The sequence below is a fragment of the Nerophis lumbriciformis genome, linkage group LG05, assembly GCF_033978685.3.
Source record: "Nerophis lumbriciformis linkage group LG05, RoL_Nlum_v2.1, whole genome shotgun sequence".
NCBI classification, from domain to species: domain Eukaryota; kingdom Metazoa; phylum Chordata; class Actinopteri; order Syngnathiformes; family Syngnathidae; genus Nerophis; species Nerophis lumbriciformis.
In genome coordinates, this window is record NC_084552.2 from 7,096,151 (window position 1) to 7,120,747 (window position 24,597).

General features: G+C 36.5%; 1 protein-coding gene across 1 annotated transcript in view; it reads right to left on the reverse strand.

Annotated features, from left to right (window-relative positions):
* Positions 1–9,625: 9,625 nt before the first annotated feature.
* The window catches only part of camk1da (calcium/calmodulin-dependent protein kinase 1Da), a 179,672-nt gene continuing 164,700 nt past the window's right edge, over positions 9,626–24,597 (reverse strand). Inside the window, exons 10-12 of the mRNA XM_061959156.2 lie at positions 21,085–21,925; positions 12,813–13,405; positions 9,626–11,337 (exon numbers count right to left, since the gene is read on the reverse strand). Of these exons, the coding sequence (XP_061815140.1) occupies positions 13,314–13,405; positions 21,085–21,925 (933 nt within the window). The 3' untranslated portion in view covers positions 9,626–11,337; positions 12,813–13,313. The remainder of the gene's footprint in view (positions 11,338–12,812; positions 13,406–21,084; positions 21,926–24,597) is intronic.

The window sequence follows — 24,597 nt, forward strand, 5'->3', positions numbered from 1 at the left end:
GTTACAAATAGACTAATTAATGTTACAAATAGACTGTAATTAATAATAGAAATAGACTGTAATTAATAATAAAATAGACTGTAATTAATGTTACAAATAGACTGTAATTAATAATAAAAAATCGACTGAAATTAATAATACAAATAGACTGTAATTAATGTTACAAATAGACTAATTAATAATGAAAATAGACTAATTAATAATGCAAATAGACTGTAATTAATGTTACAAATAGACTGTAATTAATAATAGAAATAGACTGTAATTAATAATAAAATAGACTGTAATTAATGTTACAAATAGACTGTAATTAATAATAAAAATAGACTGTAATTAATAATACAAATAGACTGTAATTAATAATAAAAATAGACTGTAATTAATGTTACAAATAGACTGTAATTAATGTTACAAATAGACTGTAGTTAATAATAAAAATAGACTAATTAATAATACAAATAGACTGTAATTAATGTTACAAATAGACTGTAATTAATGTTACAAATAGACTGTAATTAATGTTACAAATAGACTGTAATTAATAATAGAAATAGACTGTAATTAATAATAAAATAGACTGTAATTAATAATAAAAAATCGACTGAAATTAATAATACAAATAGACTGTAATTAATGTTACAAATAGACTGTAATTAATAATAAAAATAGACTGTAATTAATAATGCAAATAGACTGAAATTAATAATACAAATAGACTGTAATTAATGTTACAAATAGACTGTAATTAATAATAGAAATAGACTGTAATTAATAATAAAATAGACTGTAATTAATGTTACAAATAGACTGTAATTAATAATAAAAATAGACTGTAATTAATGATACAAATAGACTGTAATTAATAATAAAAATAGACTGTAATTAATGTTACAAATAGACTGTAATTAATAATAAAAATAGACTGTAATTAATAATGCAAATGGACTGAAATTAATAATACAAATAGACTGTAATTAATGTTACAAATAGACTGTAATTAATAATAGAAATAGACTGTAATTAATGTTACAAATAGACTGTAATTAATGTTACAAATAGACTGTAATTAATAATAAAAATAGACTGTAATTAATAATACAAATAGACTGTAATAAATAATAAAAATAGACTGTAATTAATGTTACAAATAGACTGTAATTAATGTTACAAATAGACTGTAATTAATGTTACAAATAGACTGTAATTAATAATAAAAATAGACTGTAATTAATAATGCAAATGGACTGAAATTAATAATAAAAATAGACTGTAATTAATGTTACAAATAGACTGTAATTAATAATAAAAATAGACTGAAATTAATAATACAAATAGACTGTAATTAATGTTACAAATAGACTGTAATTAATAATAGAAATACTGTAATTAATAATAAAATAGACTGTAATTAATGTTACAAATAGACTGTAATTAATAATACAAATAGACTGTAATTAATAATACAAATAGACTGTAATTAATAATAAAAATAGACTGTAATTAATGTTACAAATAGACTGTAATTAATGTTACAAATAGACTGTAATTAATAATAAAAATAGACTGTAATTAATAATGCAAATGGACTGAAATTAATAATACAAATAGACTGTAATTAATGTTACAAATAGACTGTAATTAATAATAAAAATAGACTGTAATTAATAATGCAAATGGACTGAAATTAATAATACAAATAGACTGTAATTAATGTTACAAATAGACTAATTAATAATAGAAATAGACTGTAATTAATAATAAAATAGACTGTAATTAATGTTACAAATAGACTGTAATTAATAATAAAAATAGACTGTAATTAATAATACAAATAGACTGTAATTAATGTTACAAATAGACTGTAATTAATAATACAAATAGACTGTAATTAATGTTACAAATAGACTGTAATCAATGTTACAAATAGACTGTAATTAATAATAAAAAAAGACTGTAATGAATGGCAACAATAACGTCTGCCGTACACTGCAGGTGTGTCCAAAAGTAGATCTTTTCCACATGAAATGACTTCAGTGTAGATCAATACAGGCCAAGCTACGCCGTGACCAGTAATTGCATTTTTTCCCACCAGCAACACTCTTCAAATGACAAGAAATAAGTAAAAATGAGGACATCTTTATCAGAAATGAATGTTAATGCTGTAACGTCACAAGACATTACTGTCAATTCTAACTGCTTTGTGTCTTAAGGTGTTCCTTTAACCATAGGGCCATTGTGGGGCCCCTATTTGTAATACACATGTCCACCACTTGGGGCAGTAAAGACAATATCAAACAAACAGAAGACGTCTGGAGCTAAAGACATAGAAAAGTTTTTTAAGCGCAAAAAATATGACTCAAGTGGAGAAGATGTCATTTCATTTACACTTGAATTATTCATATTTATTCTTCTTGTATTTATTTGAACACTAAGTACATGTATTTGTCATCTTCTTTTGCAGTATAGTATTTATTATTATTTGTGAAGAACACATGTCACGTGACAAGGCTGTAAACTGTAGATATAATTATTGAATATGACCGAAATCAAGAGTAAGATGATTCATATAAAATTCATAAAATGCGGCTGCTAGACTTTTGACAAGAACAAGAAAGTTTGATCATATTACGCCTATACTGGCTCACCTGCACTGGCTTCCTGTGCACTTAAGATGCGACTTTAAGGTTTTACTACTTACGTATAAAATACTACACGGTCTAGCTCCAGCCTATCTTACCGATTGTATTGTACCATATGTCCCGGCAAGAAATCTGCGTTCAAAGAACTCCGGCTTATTAGTGATTCCCAGAGCCCAAAAAAAGTCTGCGGGCTGTAGAGCGTTTTCTATTCGGGCTCCAGCACTATGGAATGCCCTCCCGGTAACAATTAGAGATGCTACCTCAGTAGAAACATTTAAGTCCCATCTCAAAACTCATTTGTATACTCTAGCCTTTGAATAGCCCCCCTTTTTTTTAGACCAGTTGATCTGCCGTTTCTTTTCTTTTCTCCTCTGCTCCCCCCTATCCCTTGTGGAGGTGAAGACACACAGATCCGGTGGCCATGGATGGGGTGCTGGCTGTCCGGGGTCGGAACCCGGGGTGGACCGCTCGCCTGTATATTGGTTGGGAACATCTCTGCGCTGCTGACCCGTCTCCGCTCGGGATGGTTTCCTGCTGACCCCACTGTGGACTGGACTCTTACTGTTATGCTGGATCCACTATGGACTGGACTCTCACAATATTATGTTAGACCCACTCGACATCCATTGCATTCGGTCTCCCTAGAGGGGGGGGGTTACCCACATATGCGGTCCTCTCCAAGGTTTCTCATAGTCATTCACATCGACGTCCCACTGGGGTGAGTTTTTCCTTGCCCTTATGTGGGCTATACCGAGGATGTCGTTGTGGCTTGTGCAGCCCTTTGAGACACTTGTGATTTAGGGCTATATAAATAAACATTGATTGATTGATTGATATTTGTAGTGGAAAAATAGGGTCAAAAAGTTACAGTTATAACAAATAATAGTATAAATAATATAATACATAATAAATATGCATTTACAAGAATGAGTCATAACTTTTTCCACAATCAACTGTAAAAATCTCAACTGTGCAGTTACAGTAAATTGCAACAAATGTTATTGTGAAAGTATTTGCTTTGACATCTTAGCTTGGTTATAGAGACCACTCAAGTATGAATAACAGTCATCTTACTCTTCATTTCAGCCATATAAAAATAATTATATGCAGCTTACAACCTTGTCACGTGACATGAAATCATATTATTATCAAATGGTAAATGGGTTGTACTTGTATAGCGCTTTTCTACCCTTTTTTTTAAGGAACTCAATGTCAGAGTTTGTAGGTGACGAACCCCAAGATGCAGAGAAGGCGGAAGGCATTGTACGAGAAAACATGATTTAATTATACACTAAGGCAAAACAACAAACGAAAGGGTAACAAAAGGCGCGCACAAGGCGGAGAACAAACTTGGCTATGAACTAAAATAGCACAGAGTAGTGATGGGTCCGGCAACACCGATGCATCGGCGCATGCGTCGAGCTCATAGAGCAAAACCCTGTGTCGGTGCGCGTACCGCTTTTAGAAAGTCACGTGACCGATCATGAGCTGTTTTGGTCACGTGACCGATACGCGAACTGTGTCGCACTGACGCCTCCTCTGTGCCCTGTGAGCGGCTCTTTTCTACAGCCGGAGAAATAATAACTAAGAAAAATCGTCTAAAATGTAATACGTCGGAAAAACTTTTTTTTTTTTTTTTTTTTTAACAAAAATGTGTAAAAAAATAAAATAAAAAAAATTCCCAGTCCACAATCATCCACAACACGTTCTCTTAGATTTCCATGTTATGATACATGTTCACATTATTTATTGACTGTATCTAAAAAAGATAAAAATATATTTTTATTTAAATGAAGATATGAAATAATGCTAAATGAAATACAATGACTTGGTTTATATTATTGTATATACTAGGGCAGGGGTCACCAACGCGGTGCCCGCGGTCACCAGGTAGCCCGTAAGGACCAGATGAGTCGCCCGCTGGCCTGTTCTAAAAATAGCTCAAAGAGCAGCACTTACCAGTGAGCTGCCTCTATTTTTTAAATTGTATTTATTTACTAGCAAGCTGGTCTCGCTTTGCTCGACATTTTTAATTCTAAAAGAGACAAAACTCAAAGAATTTGAAAATCCAAGAAAATATTTTAAAGACTTGGTCTTCACTTGGAATAAGCGGTAGAAAATGGATGGATGGATGGGTCTTCACTTGTTTAAATAAATTCATTTTATTTTCTACTTTGCTTCTTATTACTTTTAGAAATACAATTTTAGAGAAAAAATACAACCTTAAAAATGATTTTAGGATTTTTAAACAAATATACCTTTTTACCTTTTAAATTTCTTCCTTTTCTTTCCTGACAATTTAAATCAATGTTCAAGTAATTTTTTTTTATTATTATTGTAAAGAATAATAAATATTTTAGCTTCTGGTTTTTCGACAAAGAATATTTGTGAAATATTTCTTCAAACTTACTATGATTAAAATTCAAAAAAATTATTCTGGCAAATCTAGAAAATCTGTAGAATCAAATTTAAATCTTATTTCAAAGTATTTTGAATTTCTTTTAAAATTTTTGTTCTGGAAAATCTAGAAGAAATACTGATTTGTCTTTGTTGGAAATATAGCTTGGTCCAATTTGTTAAATATTCTAACAAAGTGCAGATTGGATTTTAACCAATTTAAAACATGTCATCAAAATTCTAAAATGTATCTTAATCAGGAAAAATTACTAATGATCTTCCATAAATTCTTTTTTTTAATTTTTTCAAAAAGATTCAAATTAGCTAGTTTTTCTCTTCTTTTTGTCGGTTGAATTTTGAATTTTAAAGAGTCGAAATTGAAGATAAACTATGTTTCAAAATTTTATTTTAATTTTTTTCGTGTTTTCTCCTCTTTTAAACCGTTCAATTAAGTGTTTTTTTTCATCATTTATTCTCTACAAAAAACCTTCCGTAAAAGGAAAAAAAATGTATGACGGAATGACAGACAGAAATACCCATTTTTTATATATATAAATTTATTTATTTAGCTATTCTTGTTTAAATCACACTTACGTGTAACGTACAAATGACAATATATTTATTTATTTAAGTGTGTATCAAACTGGTAGCCCTTCGCATTAATCAGTACCCAAGAAGTAGTTTTTGGTTTCAAAAAGGTTGGTGACCCCTGTACTAGGGCATCAAATCAGTGTCAGTTGAGTCGGTCCATAGGTTGCCTGTAGGGATTTTTAATGTCCAGCAGATGTCAGTATTTAGTGACACAGTATCGACACAGTATCAATACAGTTTTGCAATGTGTCGAAACGCTTCATGACGCCTCATCAACCCATCACTACAAGAAACCAAAAAACACTTACTGTGACACGAAGGAACTAGGACATGAGCAGAGTGAAACAAAAGTAGACAGAGCTACAACGACAAGTATTAAGAACAACGACACGACAGGTAGGAACGACAATGATCCAGCCATGACTGGAGGGTAGGGCAGGTATAAATAGCAGCTGGCTGATTGACACCAGGTGTGGCCAGGTGCCAATCAGCCACAGCTGAAGGGACACAGCACTCAGGGAGAAACAGGAAACAGAACCAAAATAAGAGCGTTGACAGGAAATGACAGAGGAAAAACTAAAACTTGACCAAACTGTCAGGGACAAGCCTGACAACTGTATTTAATGTTGTCATTATGGTGGTACTTGATGAATACTTAGGTCTACTACACTACTGTATTTAATGTTGTCATTATGGTGGTACTTAATGAATACTTAGGTCTACTACACTACTGTATTTAATGTTGTCATTATGGTGGTACTTAATGAATACTTAGGTCTACTACACTACTGTATTTAACGTTGTCATTATGAAGGGACACAGCACTCAGGGAGAAACAGGAAACAGAACCAAAATAAGAGCGTTGACAGGAAATGACAGAGGAAAAACTAAAACTTGACCAAACTGTCAGGGACAAGCCTGACACTCAAAGCGCTTTGACACTATTTCCACATTCACCCATTCACACACACACACACACACACACACACACACACACACACACACACACACACACACACACACACACACACACACACATTCACCCATTCACACACACACACATTCACCCATTCACACACACACACATTCACCCATTCACACACACACACATTCACCCATTCACACACACACACATTCACCCATTCACACACACACACATTCACCCATTCACACACTGATGGCTGTGGATCAAGGCTGAGGTCAGGCTGATTACAAAATAAACACTAATCAAATATACTGCATTAGAAGGGACCCATAAAATAAACACATTTACATACACAGTGCTCAAATTAAATGAATAATATTTATGTTTCTTAACTAAACTGAAAATGAAAGGAAAGTACGACTTCACCACTTGAGTCATATTTCTTGCACTTTAGCGCCGCACTTCTTCTGTTTGCTTGATATTGTCACTACTGCCCCAAGTGGTGGACACGTGTATAAAAAAAAGTCTGCGGGCTATAGAGCGTTTTCTATTCGGGCTCCAGTACTATGGAATGCCCTCCCGGTAACAATTAGAGATGCTACCTCAGTAGAAGCATTTAAGTCCCATCTTAAAACTCATTTGTATACTCTAGCCTTTAAATAGCCCCCCTGTTAGACCAGTTGATCTGCCGTTTCTTTTCTTTTCTCCTCTGCTCCCCTTTTCCTTGAGGGGGGGGGGGGGGGGGGGGGGGGGGGCACAGGTCCGGTGGCCATGGATGAAGTGCTGGCTGTCCAGAGTCGGGACCCGGGGTGGACCGCTCGCCTGTGCATCGGCTGGGAACATCTCTACGCTGCTGACCCGTCTCCGCTCGGGATGGTGTCCTGCTGGCCCCACTATGGACTGGACTCTTACTATTATGTTGGATCCACTATGGACTGGACTCTCACAATAATATGTCAGACCCACTCGACATCCATTGCTTTCGGTCTCCCCTAGAGGGGGGGGGGTTACCCACATATGCGGTCCTCTCCAAGGTTTCTCATAGTCATTCACATCGACGTCCCACTGGGGTGAGTTTTTCCTTGCCCGTATGTGGGCTTTGTACCGAGGATGTCGTTGTGGCTTGTGCAGCCCTTTGAGACACTTGTGATTTAGGGCTATATAAATAAAGATTGATTGATTGATTGATTGATATTACACCTGAGCACCACTGTGGCCCACAGCTGACAAACATACTGTCTCAACCATGGGCCCAGCCCTATGGTTGAGACACACTGATGCAGATGTGTAATATCTAATAGAATATTTTACTTTCTAAATAGGCTGAAGAGGTCACTTTGGACACCCCTGATGTACAGTAGCAGATGTTGATGCACAGTATCAGATGTACAGTATCAGATGTACAGTATCAGATGTACAGTATCAGATGTACAGTATCGGATGTACAGTAGCAGATGTACAGTAGCCACCTATAGAGGCCAGTACTAAGCAAACATTCTCCTAGAAAGTAACAAAAAAATAAATAAATACAATCTCTATTTCATGTCTGTGCAAAATACTGTAGATAAATAACTCTACATTCTCCCTTTCAACAGTCGTATGGTACTTTTAAAGCACTTCTTGAAGCACATAGACCAGGGGTCCCCAAACCACGGCCCCCATGTGGCTACAATCACACTGGAGGGACGTACCAAGTGAAAAATAAACATATATATATATATACATATATATATATAAATTGTCCAGTCATTCAGGCAAATATGTTACTTTATTATTTACTTGCTACTTTATTTGTATTTGACTTTGTGGTATTTGAAATTGTAGGGACAAGAAGGGAAAAAAAAATAAAAAAATAAATACAATTAAAAAAAAACCAAAAAAAAAACATATGTACACATACACATTATATTTAAATGTACAAAGCCCAAAAGCAGTGAAGTTGTCATGTTGTGTAAATGGTAATTAAAAAGAGAATACAACAAATCCTTTTCAACTTATATTCAATTGAATAGACTGCAAAGACAAGATATTTCATGTTCACACTGACAAACTTTGGTATTTCTTGCAAATATTAGCTCATTTGGAATTTGATGCCTGCAACATGTTTCAAAAAAGCTGGCACAAGTGGCAAAAAAGAGTGAGGAAGTTGAGGAATGCTCATCAAAGACTTATTTGGAACATCCCACAGGTGAACAGGCTAATTGGGAACAGGTGGGTGCCATGATTGGCTATAAAAGCAGCTTCCGTGAAATGCTCAGTCATTCACAAACAAGGACGGGGCGAGGGTCACCACTTTGTCAACAAATGCCTGAGCAAATTGTTTAAGAACAACATTTCTCAAGCAGCTATTGCAAGGCATTTAGGGATTTCACCATCTACGCTCCGTAATATCATCAAAGGGTTCAGAGAATCTGGAGAAATCACTGCACGTAAGCGGCAATGCCCGTGACCTTGGATCCCTCAGGCTGTACTGCATCAAAAAAATCACATCAGTGTATAAAGGATATCACCACATGGGCTCAGGAACACTTCAGAAAACTACAGTTGGTCGAACATCTGTAAGTGCAAGTTAAAACTCTCCTATGCAAGGCGAAAACCGTTTATCAACAACACCCGGAAACACTTCGCTGGGCCTGAGCTCATCTAAGATGGACTGATACAAAGTGGAAAAGTGTTCTGTGGTCTGACGAGTCCACATTTCAAATTGTTTTTGGAAACTGTGGATGTTGTGTCCTTCGGACCAAAGAGGATAAGAACCATCCGGACTGTTCTAGGGTGAAAGTGTAAAAGGCAGCATGTGTGATGGTATGGCGGTGTATTAGTGCCCAAGACATGGGTAACTTACACATCTGTGAAGGCGCCATTAATGCTGAAAGGTACATACAGCTTTTGGAGCAACATATGTTGCCATCCAAGCAACGTTATCATGGACGCCCCTGCTTATTTCAGCAAGACAATGCCAAGCCACGTGTTACATCAACGTGGCTTCATAGTAAAAGAGTGTGGGTACTAGACTGGCCTGCCTGTAGTCCAGACATGTGTGAAGGCTAAAATATGAGAAGGGAGACTGTACATCAAGCAAGAATGGGAAAGAATTCCACTTCAAAAATGTGTCTCCTCAGTTCCCAAACCTTTACTGAGTGTTGTTAAAAGGAAAGGCCATGTAACACACTGGTAAAAATGCCTTTTTTGCAATGTGTTGCTGCCATTCATTTCTAAGTTCATGATTATTTGCAAGAAATAACAAAGTTTCTCAGTGTGAACATGAAATATCTTGTCTTTGCAGTCTATTCAATTGAATATAAGTTGAAAAGGATTTGTTGTATTCTCTTTTTATTTACCATTTACACAACTTCACTGCTTTTGGCTTTTGTACATACATATACAGTATATACACATCCTGTATATACAGTATACACATATGTACATACATATAAACAAATATTTAATACATACATACACATACATATACACACATACTAGGGTTGTCCCCATACCAATATTTTGGTACCGGTACCAAAATGGCCCTGCGATGAGGTGGCGACTTGTCCAGGGTGTACCCCGCCTTCCGCCCGATTGTAGCTGAGATAGGCTCCAGCGCCCCCCCCCGCGACCCCAAAGGGAATAAGCGGTAGAAAATGGATGGATGGATGGACGGTACCAAAATGTATTTTGATATTTTTCTAAATAAAGAGGAGCTCAAAAAATGTCATTATTGTCTTTATTGTAACAACAAATGTTAGTGTACATGAAACATATGTTTATTATTGTCATTTAGTCCTTAAATAAAATAGACAACTTGTCTTTTAGTAGTAAGTAAACAAACAAAGACTCCTAATTATGCAGTAACATATTGTGTCATTTATACACCTATTATTTTCTACACATTATGAGGGACAAACTGTAAAAATGGATTATTCATCTACTTGTTCATTTACTGTTAATATCTGCTTATGTTCTATCTACACTTCTGTTCAAATGTAATAATCACTTATTCTTCTCTTCTTTGATACTTGACACTAGTTTTGGATGATACCACACATTTTAGGTATGGATCATGTCGATACCAAGTAGTTACAGGATCACACATTGGTCATATTCAAAGTTCTCACGTGTCCAGGGACGTATTTACTGACTTTATAAACATCATATGAAGTTTAAAAAGGAAAAAAGATTTTGTGATGCTAAAACAATATCAATGTAATCATAGTAGTATCGACTAGATACGCTCCTGTACTTGGTATCATTACAGTGGATGTCAGGTGTAGATCCACCCATGGCATTTGTTTACATTGTGACGGTGGTGAGCTATTGTATCCTTCTAGTGAAGCATGTTTAGCTATTCTTCGTCCTCCAGTGATAATGATACTTGTAAGAAACGTATTTTATTCGTCACCACGGAGGCCAGGATTAGTGATTTAGAAGTAGCTAAAACACTGAGGGTGTTTCAGTGTTATAACTTCACCTTTATCTTGACTTTTTACACCAAAATGCGTCCATTCTCCCTTTTCTGTCTACACACTGTGTCTGCTTGTAAGTACTCTGTGTGTGTGCGCTGCCCAACATGCTCCTCTGCAGGTAAAAGCAGCAATGTCACCATGTGACCACGTGTCGTCATGCCTGTACAAAAAAGGGGAAGCGGTACTTTTCAAACAGAGTATAGTAGCGAATATGATTCATTAGTACTGCAATACTATACTAGTACCGTACAACCCTAATACGTACATATACACACATACATATACACTTACACACACTACATACATATACACACATACATATACACTTACACACAACACATTAAGGCTGAAACGACGCGTCGACGTAGTCGACGTCATCGGTTACGTAAATACGTCGACGCCGTTTTTGTGCGTCGGCGCGTCGCATATTTACGTCACACTACTTTACTGTCATGGCGGAGCGCAAAGCAGACGATGCGAGCGAGGGGAAAAAAGCACGCCAAAAGTCGTCAAAAGTGTGGGAGTATTTCAATAAACGGCCTAATAATGTTGTTGTATGCACACTGTGTCGAGCGGAAATGGCCTATCATAGCAGCACAACGGCTATGAACGAACATTTGAAAAGAAAACCCCCGACAGCGTTCTTGCCATCACCATCAACAAGTCAATCGTCCGCGTGCGTATACGTTGTCATTATTACACAAAAACATGAATGTGTCATTTGTATCTGCGTTGTAAATTCATAAACTAAAGCACCGTTTCGCTCTGAGAGGCGCGTTTGGCGTGCCTGTTCAGTGTTTACAAAGACGCGCTCCTCTTTAACGCTGTGGAGAGGCGGCGGCGGCGGCGAGCGAGCGGCGAGGCGGGGCGCGCCGGGAGCGACGCCGCAAACGTGCCCAGGTGCGCGATCCGCGCAGTTGGAAGAGAAAAGACTTTGTGTAAAATTAAAAGATTGTAAACCTGGCAAAGCCGTCTGGCGTTCAGTCTGTCGGTCCTGAAAGAACCCCACGGCACAAGACGTGTCACAAACGCTAACGTTAATTAGTTGTGCAAATACCTTTTACAACATTAACAGTTACATATACTATGTACAAACCAACAATTAACTTTCACTTTAATCATACTATCATTGTTGTGTTATTAAGCAAAATAAGCAATACTTTTACTTTTGTTGAAATGTTTACACTGTACACTTTTTTGTATTGGATGTTTAGCTTTATTTTTGCACATTTTAGCAAATAAGCAATACTTTTACTTTTGTTGAAATGTTTACACTTGTTACAGAATATTTCCGTTTTGCACTTTTTTGTATTGGATGTTTATCTTTATTTTTGCACATTTTAAAGCAAAATAAGCAATACTTTTACTTTTGAAATGCTTGTACTATTCCAGAATATTAAGATTTGCACTGGATGTTTACTTTTATATTTGCACATTAAAAAGCAAATAAGCTACTTTTAATTTTGTTAAATGTTAAAAGTTTTAAATGTTTACATTGTTACAGAATATTTTGTCATGTTGTTGTCAATGTTGACTGACTAGTGGCCATACTTTTTTTTTTTGTAAATAAAAGCCATGCCTTTTGAAAAAACTGGCCTACATTTATTTTTTCCTCTTCATTTTAAATAAAAAAAAAAATCGGCAAAAGGAAAAATAATCTATAGATTAATCGAAAAAATAATCTATAGATTAACCGATTAATCGAAAAAATAATCTATAGATTAATCGATAGAAAAATAATCGTTAGCTGCAGCCCTACAACACATACATATACACACATACATATACACTTACACACACATTACACATACATATACACACATACATATACACTTACACACAGAGATAGCCCCGCCCCCGGCCAATTCTTTCAAACCAATGTGGCCCCCAGGTCCTAAAGTTTGGGGACCCCTGAGATAGACGAAGGCGCCTGAAGAAAAAAAGGGTGAATGTTGTTGTTTCCATCAGCAATAATAGGCGAGCACAAGGGATTATGGGAAAGCCGGTCATTTGCATGAGGTAGTGGCGATCACGCACGCCCTTATTTGGTCATCCTGATGACTTTTTCAAGAGGATGAAGGGCGCTTGTAGCAAGATGGAACATTCCAGTAGGAGAAAGAAGAAAGAGAAAGTGGACACTCCCATGGCGCCACTTAGTCCTCCTGCTGGCCTTGGAGCAGGAGGAGGAACCAGCCCAGGAGCAGGAGGAGGAAGAGGAAGGGAGGAGATGAAGAAGATGGCCGTCCTCTCCTCCAGACGCCTCACAGCTTGGTCACTTGGTCTCCGTCAGCACCATGGTGGTCACCTGCGAGGGGCGCGCTCGGCTAGCTCCTCCCCCCCCGCTGCCGGAGCACCGGCTGCAGACGCCAGACTGCAGGGCGTGGCGGGCACACCTGGAGGGGGCGGAGTCACAATTGATGGTCCTTCTTGTTTGTGTCTCAAGAGTCAAACTAACTTCATGAAACACAACTCAAATAGTTCATGAAAACACAACAATTATGGAAAACAATACAAACACAACACAAAAACAACACAAAAGCAATACTAAAACAATACAAACACAATACAAAAACACTAAAACCATACAAACACAACACAAAAGCAATACTAAAACAATACAAAAACAACACAGAAACAATACAAACAATACAAACAATACAAACACTACAACAACACTACAAAAACACTACAAACACAACACAAAAACAATACAAAAACACTACAAACAACACAAAAACAATACAAAAACACTACAAACACAATACAACAACACTACAAACATAATACAACAACAATACAAAAACACTACAAACACGATACAACAACACTACAAACACAATACAACAACAATGCAAAAATACAAAAAACACTACAAACACAATACAACAACACTACAAACACAATACAAAAACAACACAGAAACAATACAAACACTACAACAACACTACAAAAACACTACAAACACAACACAAAAACAATACAAAAACATTACAAACAACACAAAAACAATACAAAAACACTACAAACACAATACAACAACACTACAAACATAATACAACAACAATACAAAAACACTACAAACACGATACAACAACACTACAAACACAATACAACAACAATACAAAAATACAAAAAACACTACAAACACAATACAACAACACTACAAACACAATACAACAACAATACAAAAACACTACAAACACAATACAAAAACAACACAGAAACAATACAAACACTACAACAACACTACAAAAACACTACAAACACAACACAAAAACAATACAAAAACACTACAAACAACACAAAAACAATACAAAAACACTACAAACACAATACAACAACACTACAAACATAATACAACAACAATACAAAAACACTACAAACACGATACAACAACACTACAAACACAATACAACAACAATGCAAAAATACAAAAAACACTACAAACACAATACAACAACACTACAAACACAATACAAAAACAACACAGAAACAATACAAACACTACAACAACACTACAAAAACACTACAAACACAACACAAAAACAATACAAAAACATTACAAACAACACAAAAACAATACAAAAACACTACAAACACAATACAACAACACTACAAACATAATACAACAACAATACAAAAACACTACAAACACGATACAACAACACTACAAACACAATACAACAACAATACAAAAATACAAAAAACACTACAAACACAATACAACAACACTACAAACACAATACAACAACAATACAAAAACACTACAAACACAATACAAAAACAACACAGAAACAATACAAACACTACAACAACACTACAAAAACACTACAAACACAACACAAAAACAATACAAAAACACTACAAACAACACAAAAACAATACAAAAACACTACAAACACAATACAACAACACTACAAACATAATACAACAACAATACAAAAACACTACAAACACGATACAACAACACTACAAACACAATACAACAACAATGCAAAAATACAAAAAACACTACAAACACAATACAACAACACTACAAACACAATACAACAACAATACAAAAACACTACAAACACAATACAAAAACAACACAGAAACAATACAAACACAATACAAACAATACAAACAATACAAACACTACAACAACACTACAAAAACACTACAAACACAACACAAAAACAATACAAAAACACTACAAACAACACAAAAACAATACAAAAACACTACAAACACAATACAACCACACTACAAACATAATACAACAACAATACAAAAACACTACAAACACGATACAACAACACTACAAACACAATACAACAACAATACAAAAATACAAAAAACACTACAAACACAATACAACAACACTACAAACACAATACAACAACAATACAAAAACACTACAAACACAATACAAAAACAACACAGAAACAATACAAACACAATACAAACACTACAACAACACTACAAAAACACTACAAACACAACACAAAAACAATACAAAAACACTACAAACAACAAAAAAACAATACAAAAACACTACAAACACAATACAACAACACTACAAACATAATACAACAACAATACAAAAACACTACAAACACGATACAACAACACTACAAACACAATACAACAACAATACAAAAATACAAAAAACACTACAAACACAATACAACAACACTACAAACACAATACAACAACAATACAAAAACACTACAAACACAATACAAAAACAACACAGAAACAATACAAACACAATACAAACAATACAAACACTACAACAACACTACAAAAACACTACAAACACAACACAAAAACAATACAAAAACATTACAAACAACACAAAAACAATACAAAAACACTACAAACACAATACAACAACACTACAAACATAATACAACAACAATACAAAAACACTACAAACACGATACAACAACACTACAAACACAATACAACAACAATACAAAAATACAAAAAACACTACAAACACAATACAACAACACTACAAACACAATACAACAACAATACAAAAACACTACAAACACAATACAAAAACAACACAGAAACAATACAAACACAATACAAACAATACAAACACTACAACAACACTACAAAAACACTACAAACACAACACAAAAACAATACAAAAACACTACAAACAACACAAAAACAATACAAAAACACTACAAACACAATACAACAACACTACAAACATAATACAACAACAATACAAAAACAGTACAAACACGATACAACAACACTACAAACACAATACAACAACAATACAAAAATACAAAAAACACTACAAACACAATACAACAACACTACAAACACAATACAACAACAATGCAAAAACACTACAAACACAACACAACAACACTACAAACACAATACAACAACACTACAAACACAATACAACAACAATACAAATACAATACAAAAACACTACAAACACAATACAACAACACTACAAACACATTACAACAACAATACAAAAACACTACAAAAACAATACAACAACACTACAAACACAATACAAAAACACTACAAACAACACAAAGACACTACAAACACAACACAAAAACAATACAAAAACAATACTAAAACAATACAAACACAATACAAAAACACTAAAACAATACAAAAACACAAAAACAATACAAACAACACAAAAGCAATACTAAAACAATACAAAAACAACACAGAAACAATACAAACACAATACAAACAATACAAACAATACAAACACTACAACAACACTACAAAAACACTACAAACACAACACAAAAACAATACAAAAACACTACAAACAACACAAATACAATACAAAAACACTACAAACATAATACAACAACAATACAAAAACACTACAAACACGATACAACAACACTACAAACACAATACAACAACAATACAAAAATACAAAAAACACTACAAACACAATACAACAACACTACAAACACAATACAACAACAATACAAAAACACTACAAACACAACACCACTACAAACACAATACAACAACACTACAAACACAATACAAATACAATACAAAAACACTACAAACACAATACAACAACACTACAAACACATTACAACAACAATACAAAAACACTACAAAAACAATACAACAACAATACAACAACAATACAAAAACACTACAAACACAATACAAAAACAACACAGAAACAATACAAACACAATACAAACAATACAAACACTACAACAACACTACAAACACAACACAAAAACAATACAAGAACACTACAAACAACACAAAAACAATACAAAAACACTACAAACACAATACAACAACACTACAAACATAATACAACAACAATACAAAAACACTACAAACACGATACAACAACACTACAAACACAATACAACAACAATACAAAAATACAAAAAACACTACAAACACAATACAACAACACTACAAACACAATACAACAACAATGCAAAAACACTACAAACACAACACAACAACACTACAAACACAATACAACAACACTACAAACACAATACAACAACAATACAAATACAATACAAAAACACTACAAACACAATACAACAACACTACAAACACATTACAACAACAATACAAAAACACTACAAAAACAATACAACAACACTACAAACACAATACAAAAACACTACAAACAACACAAAGACACTACAAACACAATACAACAACACTACAAACACAATACAAAAACACTACAAACAACACAAAAACACTACAAACACAACACAAAAACAATACAAAAACATTACAAACAACACAAAAACAATACAAACACAATACAACAACACTACAAACATAATACAACAACAATACAAAAACACTACAAACACGATACAACAACACTACAAACACAATACAACAACAATACAAAAATACAAAAAACACTACAAACACAATACAACAACACTACAAACACAATACAACAACAATACAAAAACACTACAAACACAATACAAAAACAACACAGAAACAATACAAACACAATACAAACAATACAAACAATACAAACACTACAACAACACTACAAAAACACTACAAACACAACACAAAAACAATACAAAAACACTACAAACACAATACAACCACACTACAAACATAATACAACAACAATACAAAAACACTACAAACACGATACAACAACACTACAAACACAATACAACAACAATACAAAAATACAAAAAACACTACAAACACAATACAACAACACCACAAACACAATACAACAACAATACAAAAACACTACAAACACAACACAACAACACTACAAACACAATACAACAACACTACAAACACAATACAACAACAATACAAATACAATACAAAAACACTACAAACACAATACAACAACACTACAAACACATTACAACAACAATATAAAAACACTACAAAAACAATACAACAACACTACAAACACAATACAAAAACACTACAAACAACACAAAGACACTACAAACACAATACAACAACACTACAAACACAATACAAAAACACTACAAACAACACAAAAACACTACAAACACAACACAAAAACAATACAAAAACACTACAAACAACACAAAAACAATACAAAAACACTACAAACACAATACAACAACACTACAAACATAATACAACAACAATACAAAAACACTACAAACACGATACAACAACACTACAAACACAATACAACAACAATACAAAAATACAAAAAACACTACAAACACAATACAACAACACTACAAACACAATACAACAACAATACAAAAACACCACAAACACAACACAACAACACTACAAACACAATACAACAACACTACAAACACAATACAACAACAATACAAATACAATACAAAAACACTACAAACACAATACAACAACACTACAAACACATTACAACAACAATACAAAAACACTACAAAAACAATACAACAACACTACAAACACAATACAAAAACACTACAAACAACACAAAGACACTACAAACACAATACAACAACACTACAAACACAATACAAAAACACTACAAACAACACAAAAACACTACAAACACAATACAACAACACTACAAACACAATACAAAAACAATTCAACAACAATACAAAAATGTGTCAAATGCAAGGGAAAGAAAATAAATGCAGTGTGAATAAATCAAAAAAAGTCAAACTACTAATATTACTACTATAACTACTACTACTACTATTACTACTATTTATATTACTACCACCACTACTACCACTACTACTACTTTAAAGTTAAATACTACCACCACTACTACTACTACTACAACTACTACTACTACTACTAATACTACTACTACTACTACTATTACAACTACTACCAATACCACTACTACTACTACTACTATTACAACGACTACCAATACCACTACTACTACTACGATATGAATAAGAAGATGATGATGGTGACAGTTTGATCATTTCTACTACGTACAATCAAACAGCTGGTGCCTAATAAATACAATACTTACAGTATTAACACTTTTTAGGGCACAACAAAAACCAGAAGGACACATCCAGGGCTGTAACTGGGATGCAACAAATCCCAAAGTCAAGATATGGTGGTCCAAGAGGAGCTTTGAAATCATCTTTTTCCCAGTCCCATTTTCCAGTACCATTTTCCAGTACCACTTTCCCAGTACCATTTTCCAGGAACATTTTCCAGTACCATTTTCCCAGTACCATTTTCCAGTACCATTTTCCCAGTACCATTTTCCAGTACCATTCCAACTATTAATGAACAAGTGACTTGTGTCAATGACTGCTGAAGTTACACCTACTAAACTATTTCAACATTCCTTTACTTCAACTCCGCCAAGGATTTCAACTCACGACCTTCTGCCTTGTAGCGCACTTCTTCACACAAAACACCTCACACCCCACCTGACCCCATCTGACCCCACCTGACCCATCGGATCACCAAGAGGACTTCATAGTGTAACGTTGTAGTGGTGCATGACCAAAGATGCTATATTGAGAGAGGATGATCCACAAAGTCACTCATACTATTTTCTTCCATAAGAAGTAGTGAGGACATGACCTGGATGGTAGTTAGAGCCACGAACACACCACAAACTACACATGACCTGGATGGTAGTTAGAGCCACGGACACACCACAAACTACACATGACCTGGATGGTAGTTAGAGCCATGAACACACCACAAACTACACATGACCTGGATGGTAGTTAGAGCCATGAACACACCACAAACTACACATGACCTGGATGGTAGTTAGAGCCATGAACACACCACAAACTACACATGACCTGGATGGTAGTTAGAGCCATGAACACACCACAAACTACACACGACCTGGATGGTAGTTAGAGCCATGGACACACCACAAACTACACATGACCTGGATGGTAGTTAGAGCCATGAACACACCACAAACTACACATGACCTGGATGGTAGTTAGAGCCATGAACACACCACAAACTACACACTACTGCCATCTACTGTCTTGGACTTGACACTGCACTTGACACTCAGACATGTGACAGCAGTTAGCACAACATGCTAAAAGAAGAAGAGTACACACATGTACAACATGCTAATACAAGAAGAGTACACACATGTACAACATGCTAAAAGAAGAAGAGTACACACATGTACAACATGCTAATACAAGAAGAGTACACACATGTACAACATGCTAAAAGAAGAAGAGTACACACATGTACAACATGCTAATACAAGAAGAGTACACACATGTACAACATGCTAATACAAGAAGAGTACACACATGTACAACATGCTAATACAAGAAGAGTACACACATGTACAACATGCTAATACAAGAAGAGTACACACATGTACAACATGCTAATACAAGAAGAGTACACACATGTACAACATGCTAATACAAGAAGAGTACACACATGTACAACATGCTAATACAAGAAGAGTACACACATGTACAACATGCTAATACAAGAAGAGTACACACATGTACAACATGCTAATACAAGAAGAGTACACACATGTACAACATGCTAATGACATGTACAACATGCTAATGTGGTCATTTGGGTGCACGTGACTCACATTCCTTGCGTGGAGCGGCCTGGTTGGGACTCTGGGCCACCTGTTTGGGACTCTGGGCCACCTGGTTGGGACCCTGGGCCACCTGTTTGGGACTCTGGGCCACCTGGTTGGGACTCTGGGCCACCTGGTTGGGACTCTGGGCCACCTGGTTGGGACTCTGGGCCACCTGGTTGGGACCCTGGGCCACCTGGTTGGGACCCTGGGCCACCTGGTTGGGACCCTGGGCCACCTGTTTGGGACCCTGGGCCACCTGTTTGGGACTCTGGGCCACCTGGTTGGGACCCTGGGCCACCTGGTTGGGACTCTGGTCCACCTGGTTGAGACTCTGGGCCACCTGTTTGGGACTCTGGGCCACCTGGTTGGGACTCTGGGCCACATGGTTGGAACCCTGGGCCACCTGTTTGGGACTCTGGGCCACCTGGTTGGGACCGTGGGCCACCTGGTTGGGACTCTGGTCCACCTGGTTGGGACTCTGGGCCACCTGGTTGGGACTCTGGGCCACCTGGTTGGGACTCTGGGCCACGTGGTTGGGACTCTGGGCCACCTGGTTGGAACCCTGGGCCACCTGGTTGGAACCCTGGGCCACCTGGTTGGGACCCTGGTAAACCTGGTTGGGACCCTGGGCCACCTGGTTGGGACCCTGGGCTACCTGGTTGGAACCCTGGGCCACCTGGTTGGGACCCTGGGCCACCTGGTTGGGACCCTGGGCCACCTGGTTGGGACCCTGGGCCACCTTCTGGCTCAGCCTGTGTGTGTTGGAGGCGTCCACGCTGCTCGCCATGCTGCTGCTCAGCTGCAGCCGCCTCATGTGGCGAACCACCGCTGTGGCGTTGAACGCTTGCTGGGGGAAAAAAGAGAAAATCAAAGGCTTAGTGATGATGGCTCTTCCACCCCAAAGTAGTCCTGATGGACTAAGTAGTCCTTATAGACTAAGTAGTCCTGATGGACTAAGTAGTCCTGATGGACTAAGTAGTCCTGATGGACTAAGTAGTCCTGATAGACCAAGTAGTCCTGATGGACTAAGTAGTCCTGATAGACTAAGTAGTCCTGATGGACTAAGTAGTCCTGATGGACTAAGTAGTCCTGATTGACTAAGTAGTCCTGATAGACTAAGTAGTCCTGATGGACTAAGTAGTCCTGATGGACTAAGTAGTCCTGATGGACTAAGTAGTCCTGATAGACTAAGTAGTCCTGATGGACTAAGTAGTCCTGATGGACTAAGTAGTCCTAATGGACTAAGTAGTCCTGATAGACTAAGTAGTCCTGATGGACTAAGTAGTCCTGATGGACTAAGTAGTCCTGATGGACTAAGTAGTCCTGATAGACTAGGTAGTCCTGATGGACTAAGTAGTCCTGATAGACTAAGTAGTCCTGATGGACTAAGTAGTCCTGATGGACTAAGTAGTCCTGATAGACTAAGTAGTCCTGATGGACTAAGTAGTCCTGATAGACTAAGTAGTCGTGATAGACTAAGTAGTCCTGATGGACTAAGTAGTCCTGATGGACTAAGTAGTCCTGTTGGACTAAGTAGTCCTGATTGACTAAGTAGTCCTGATAGACTAAGTAGTCCTGATAGACTAAGTAGTCCTTATGGACTAAGTAGTCCTGATGGACTAAGTAGTCCTGATAGACTAAGTAGTCCTGATGGACTAAGTAGTCCTGATGGACTAAGTAGTCCTGATGGACTAAGTAGTCCTGATAGACTAAGTAGTCCTGATGGACTAAGTAGTCCTGATGGACTAAGTAGTCCTGATGGACTAAGTAGTCCTGATGGACTAAATAGTCCTGATGGACTAAGTAGTCCTGATGGACTAAGTAGTCGTGATAGACTAAGTAGTCCTGATGGACTAAGTAGTCCTGATTGACTAAGTAGTCCTGATGGACTAAGTAGTCCTGATAGACTAAGTAGTCCTGATAGACTAAGTAGTCCTGATGGACTAAGTAGTCCTGATAGACTAAGTAGTCCTGATAGACTAAGTAGTCCTGATGGACTAAGTAGTCCTGATAGACTAAGTAGTCCTGATATACTAAATAGTCCTGATGGACTAAGTAGTCCTGATGGACTAAGTAGCCGTGATAGACTAAGTAGTCCTGATGGACTAAGTAGCCGTGATAGACTAAGTAGTCCTGATGGACTAAGTAGTCCTGATAGACTAAGTAGTCCTGATAGACTAAGTAGTCCTGATGGACTAAGTAGTCCTGATGGACTAAGTAGTCCTGATGGACTAAGTAGTCGTGATAGACTAAGTAGTCCTGATGGACTAAGTAGTCCTGATAGACTAAGTAGTCGTGATAGACTAAGTAGTCCTGATGGACTAAGTAGTCCTGATGGACTAAGTAGTCCTGATTGACTAAGTAGTCCTGATGGACTAAGTAGTCCTGATGGACTAAGTAGTCCTGATAGACTAAGTAGTCCTGATGGACTAAGTAGTCCTGATGGACTAAGTAGTCCTGATGGACTAAGTAGCCCTGATAGACTAAGTAGTCCTGATGGACTAAGTAGTCCTGATGGACTAAGTAGTCCTGATGGACTAAGTAGTCCTGATAGACTAAGTAGTCCTGATGGACTAAGTAGTCCTGATAGACTAAATAGTCCTGATGGACTAAGTAGTCCTGATGGACTAAGTAGTCCTGATGGACTAAGTAGTCCTGATAGACTAAATAGTCCTGATGGATGGACTAAGTAGTCCTGATGGACTAAGTAGTCCTGATGGATGGACTAAGTAGTCCTGATGGACTAAGTAGTCCTGATAGACTAAGTAGTCCTGATGGACTAAGTAGTCCTGATTGACTCAGTAGTCCTGATGGACTAAGTAGTCCTGATGGACTAAGTAGTCCTGATGGACTAAGTAGTCGTGATAGACTAAGTAGTCCTGATGGACTAAGTAGTCCTGATGGACTAAGTAGTCCTGATAGACTAAGTAGTCCTGATGGACTAAGTAGTCCTGATAGACTAAGTAGTCCTGATGGACTAAGTAGTCCTGATGGACTAAGTAGTCGTGATAGACTAAGTAGTCCTGATGGACTAAGTAGTCCTGATGGACTAAGTAGTCCTGATGGACTAAGTAGTCCTGATAGACTAAGTAGTCCTGATGGACTAAGTAGTCCTGATGGACTAAGTAGTCCTGATGGACTAAGTAGTCCTGATTGACTAAGTAGTCCTGATTGACTAAGTAGTCCTGATGGACTAAGTAGTCGTGATAGACTAAGTAGTCCTGATAGACCAAGTAGTCCTGATGGACTAAGTAGTCCTGATAGACTAAGTAGTCCTGATGGACTAAGTAGTCCTGATAGACTAAGTAGTCCTGATGGACTAAGTAGTCCTGATGGACTAAGTAGTCCTGATAGACTAAGTAGTCCTGATGGACTAAGTAGTCCTGATAGACTAAGTAGTCGTGATGGACTAAGTAGTCCTGATGGACTAAGTAGTCCTGATGGACTAAGTAGTCCTGTTGGACTAAGTAGTCCTGATGGACTAAGTAGTCCTGATGGACTAAGTAGTCCTGATAGACT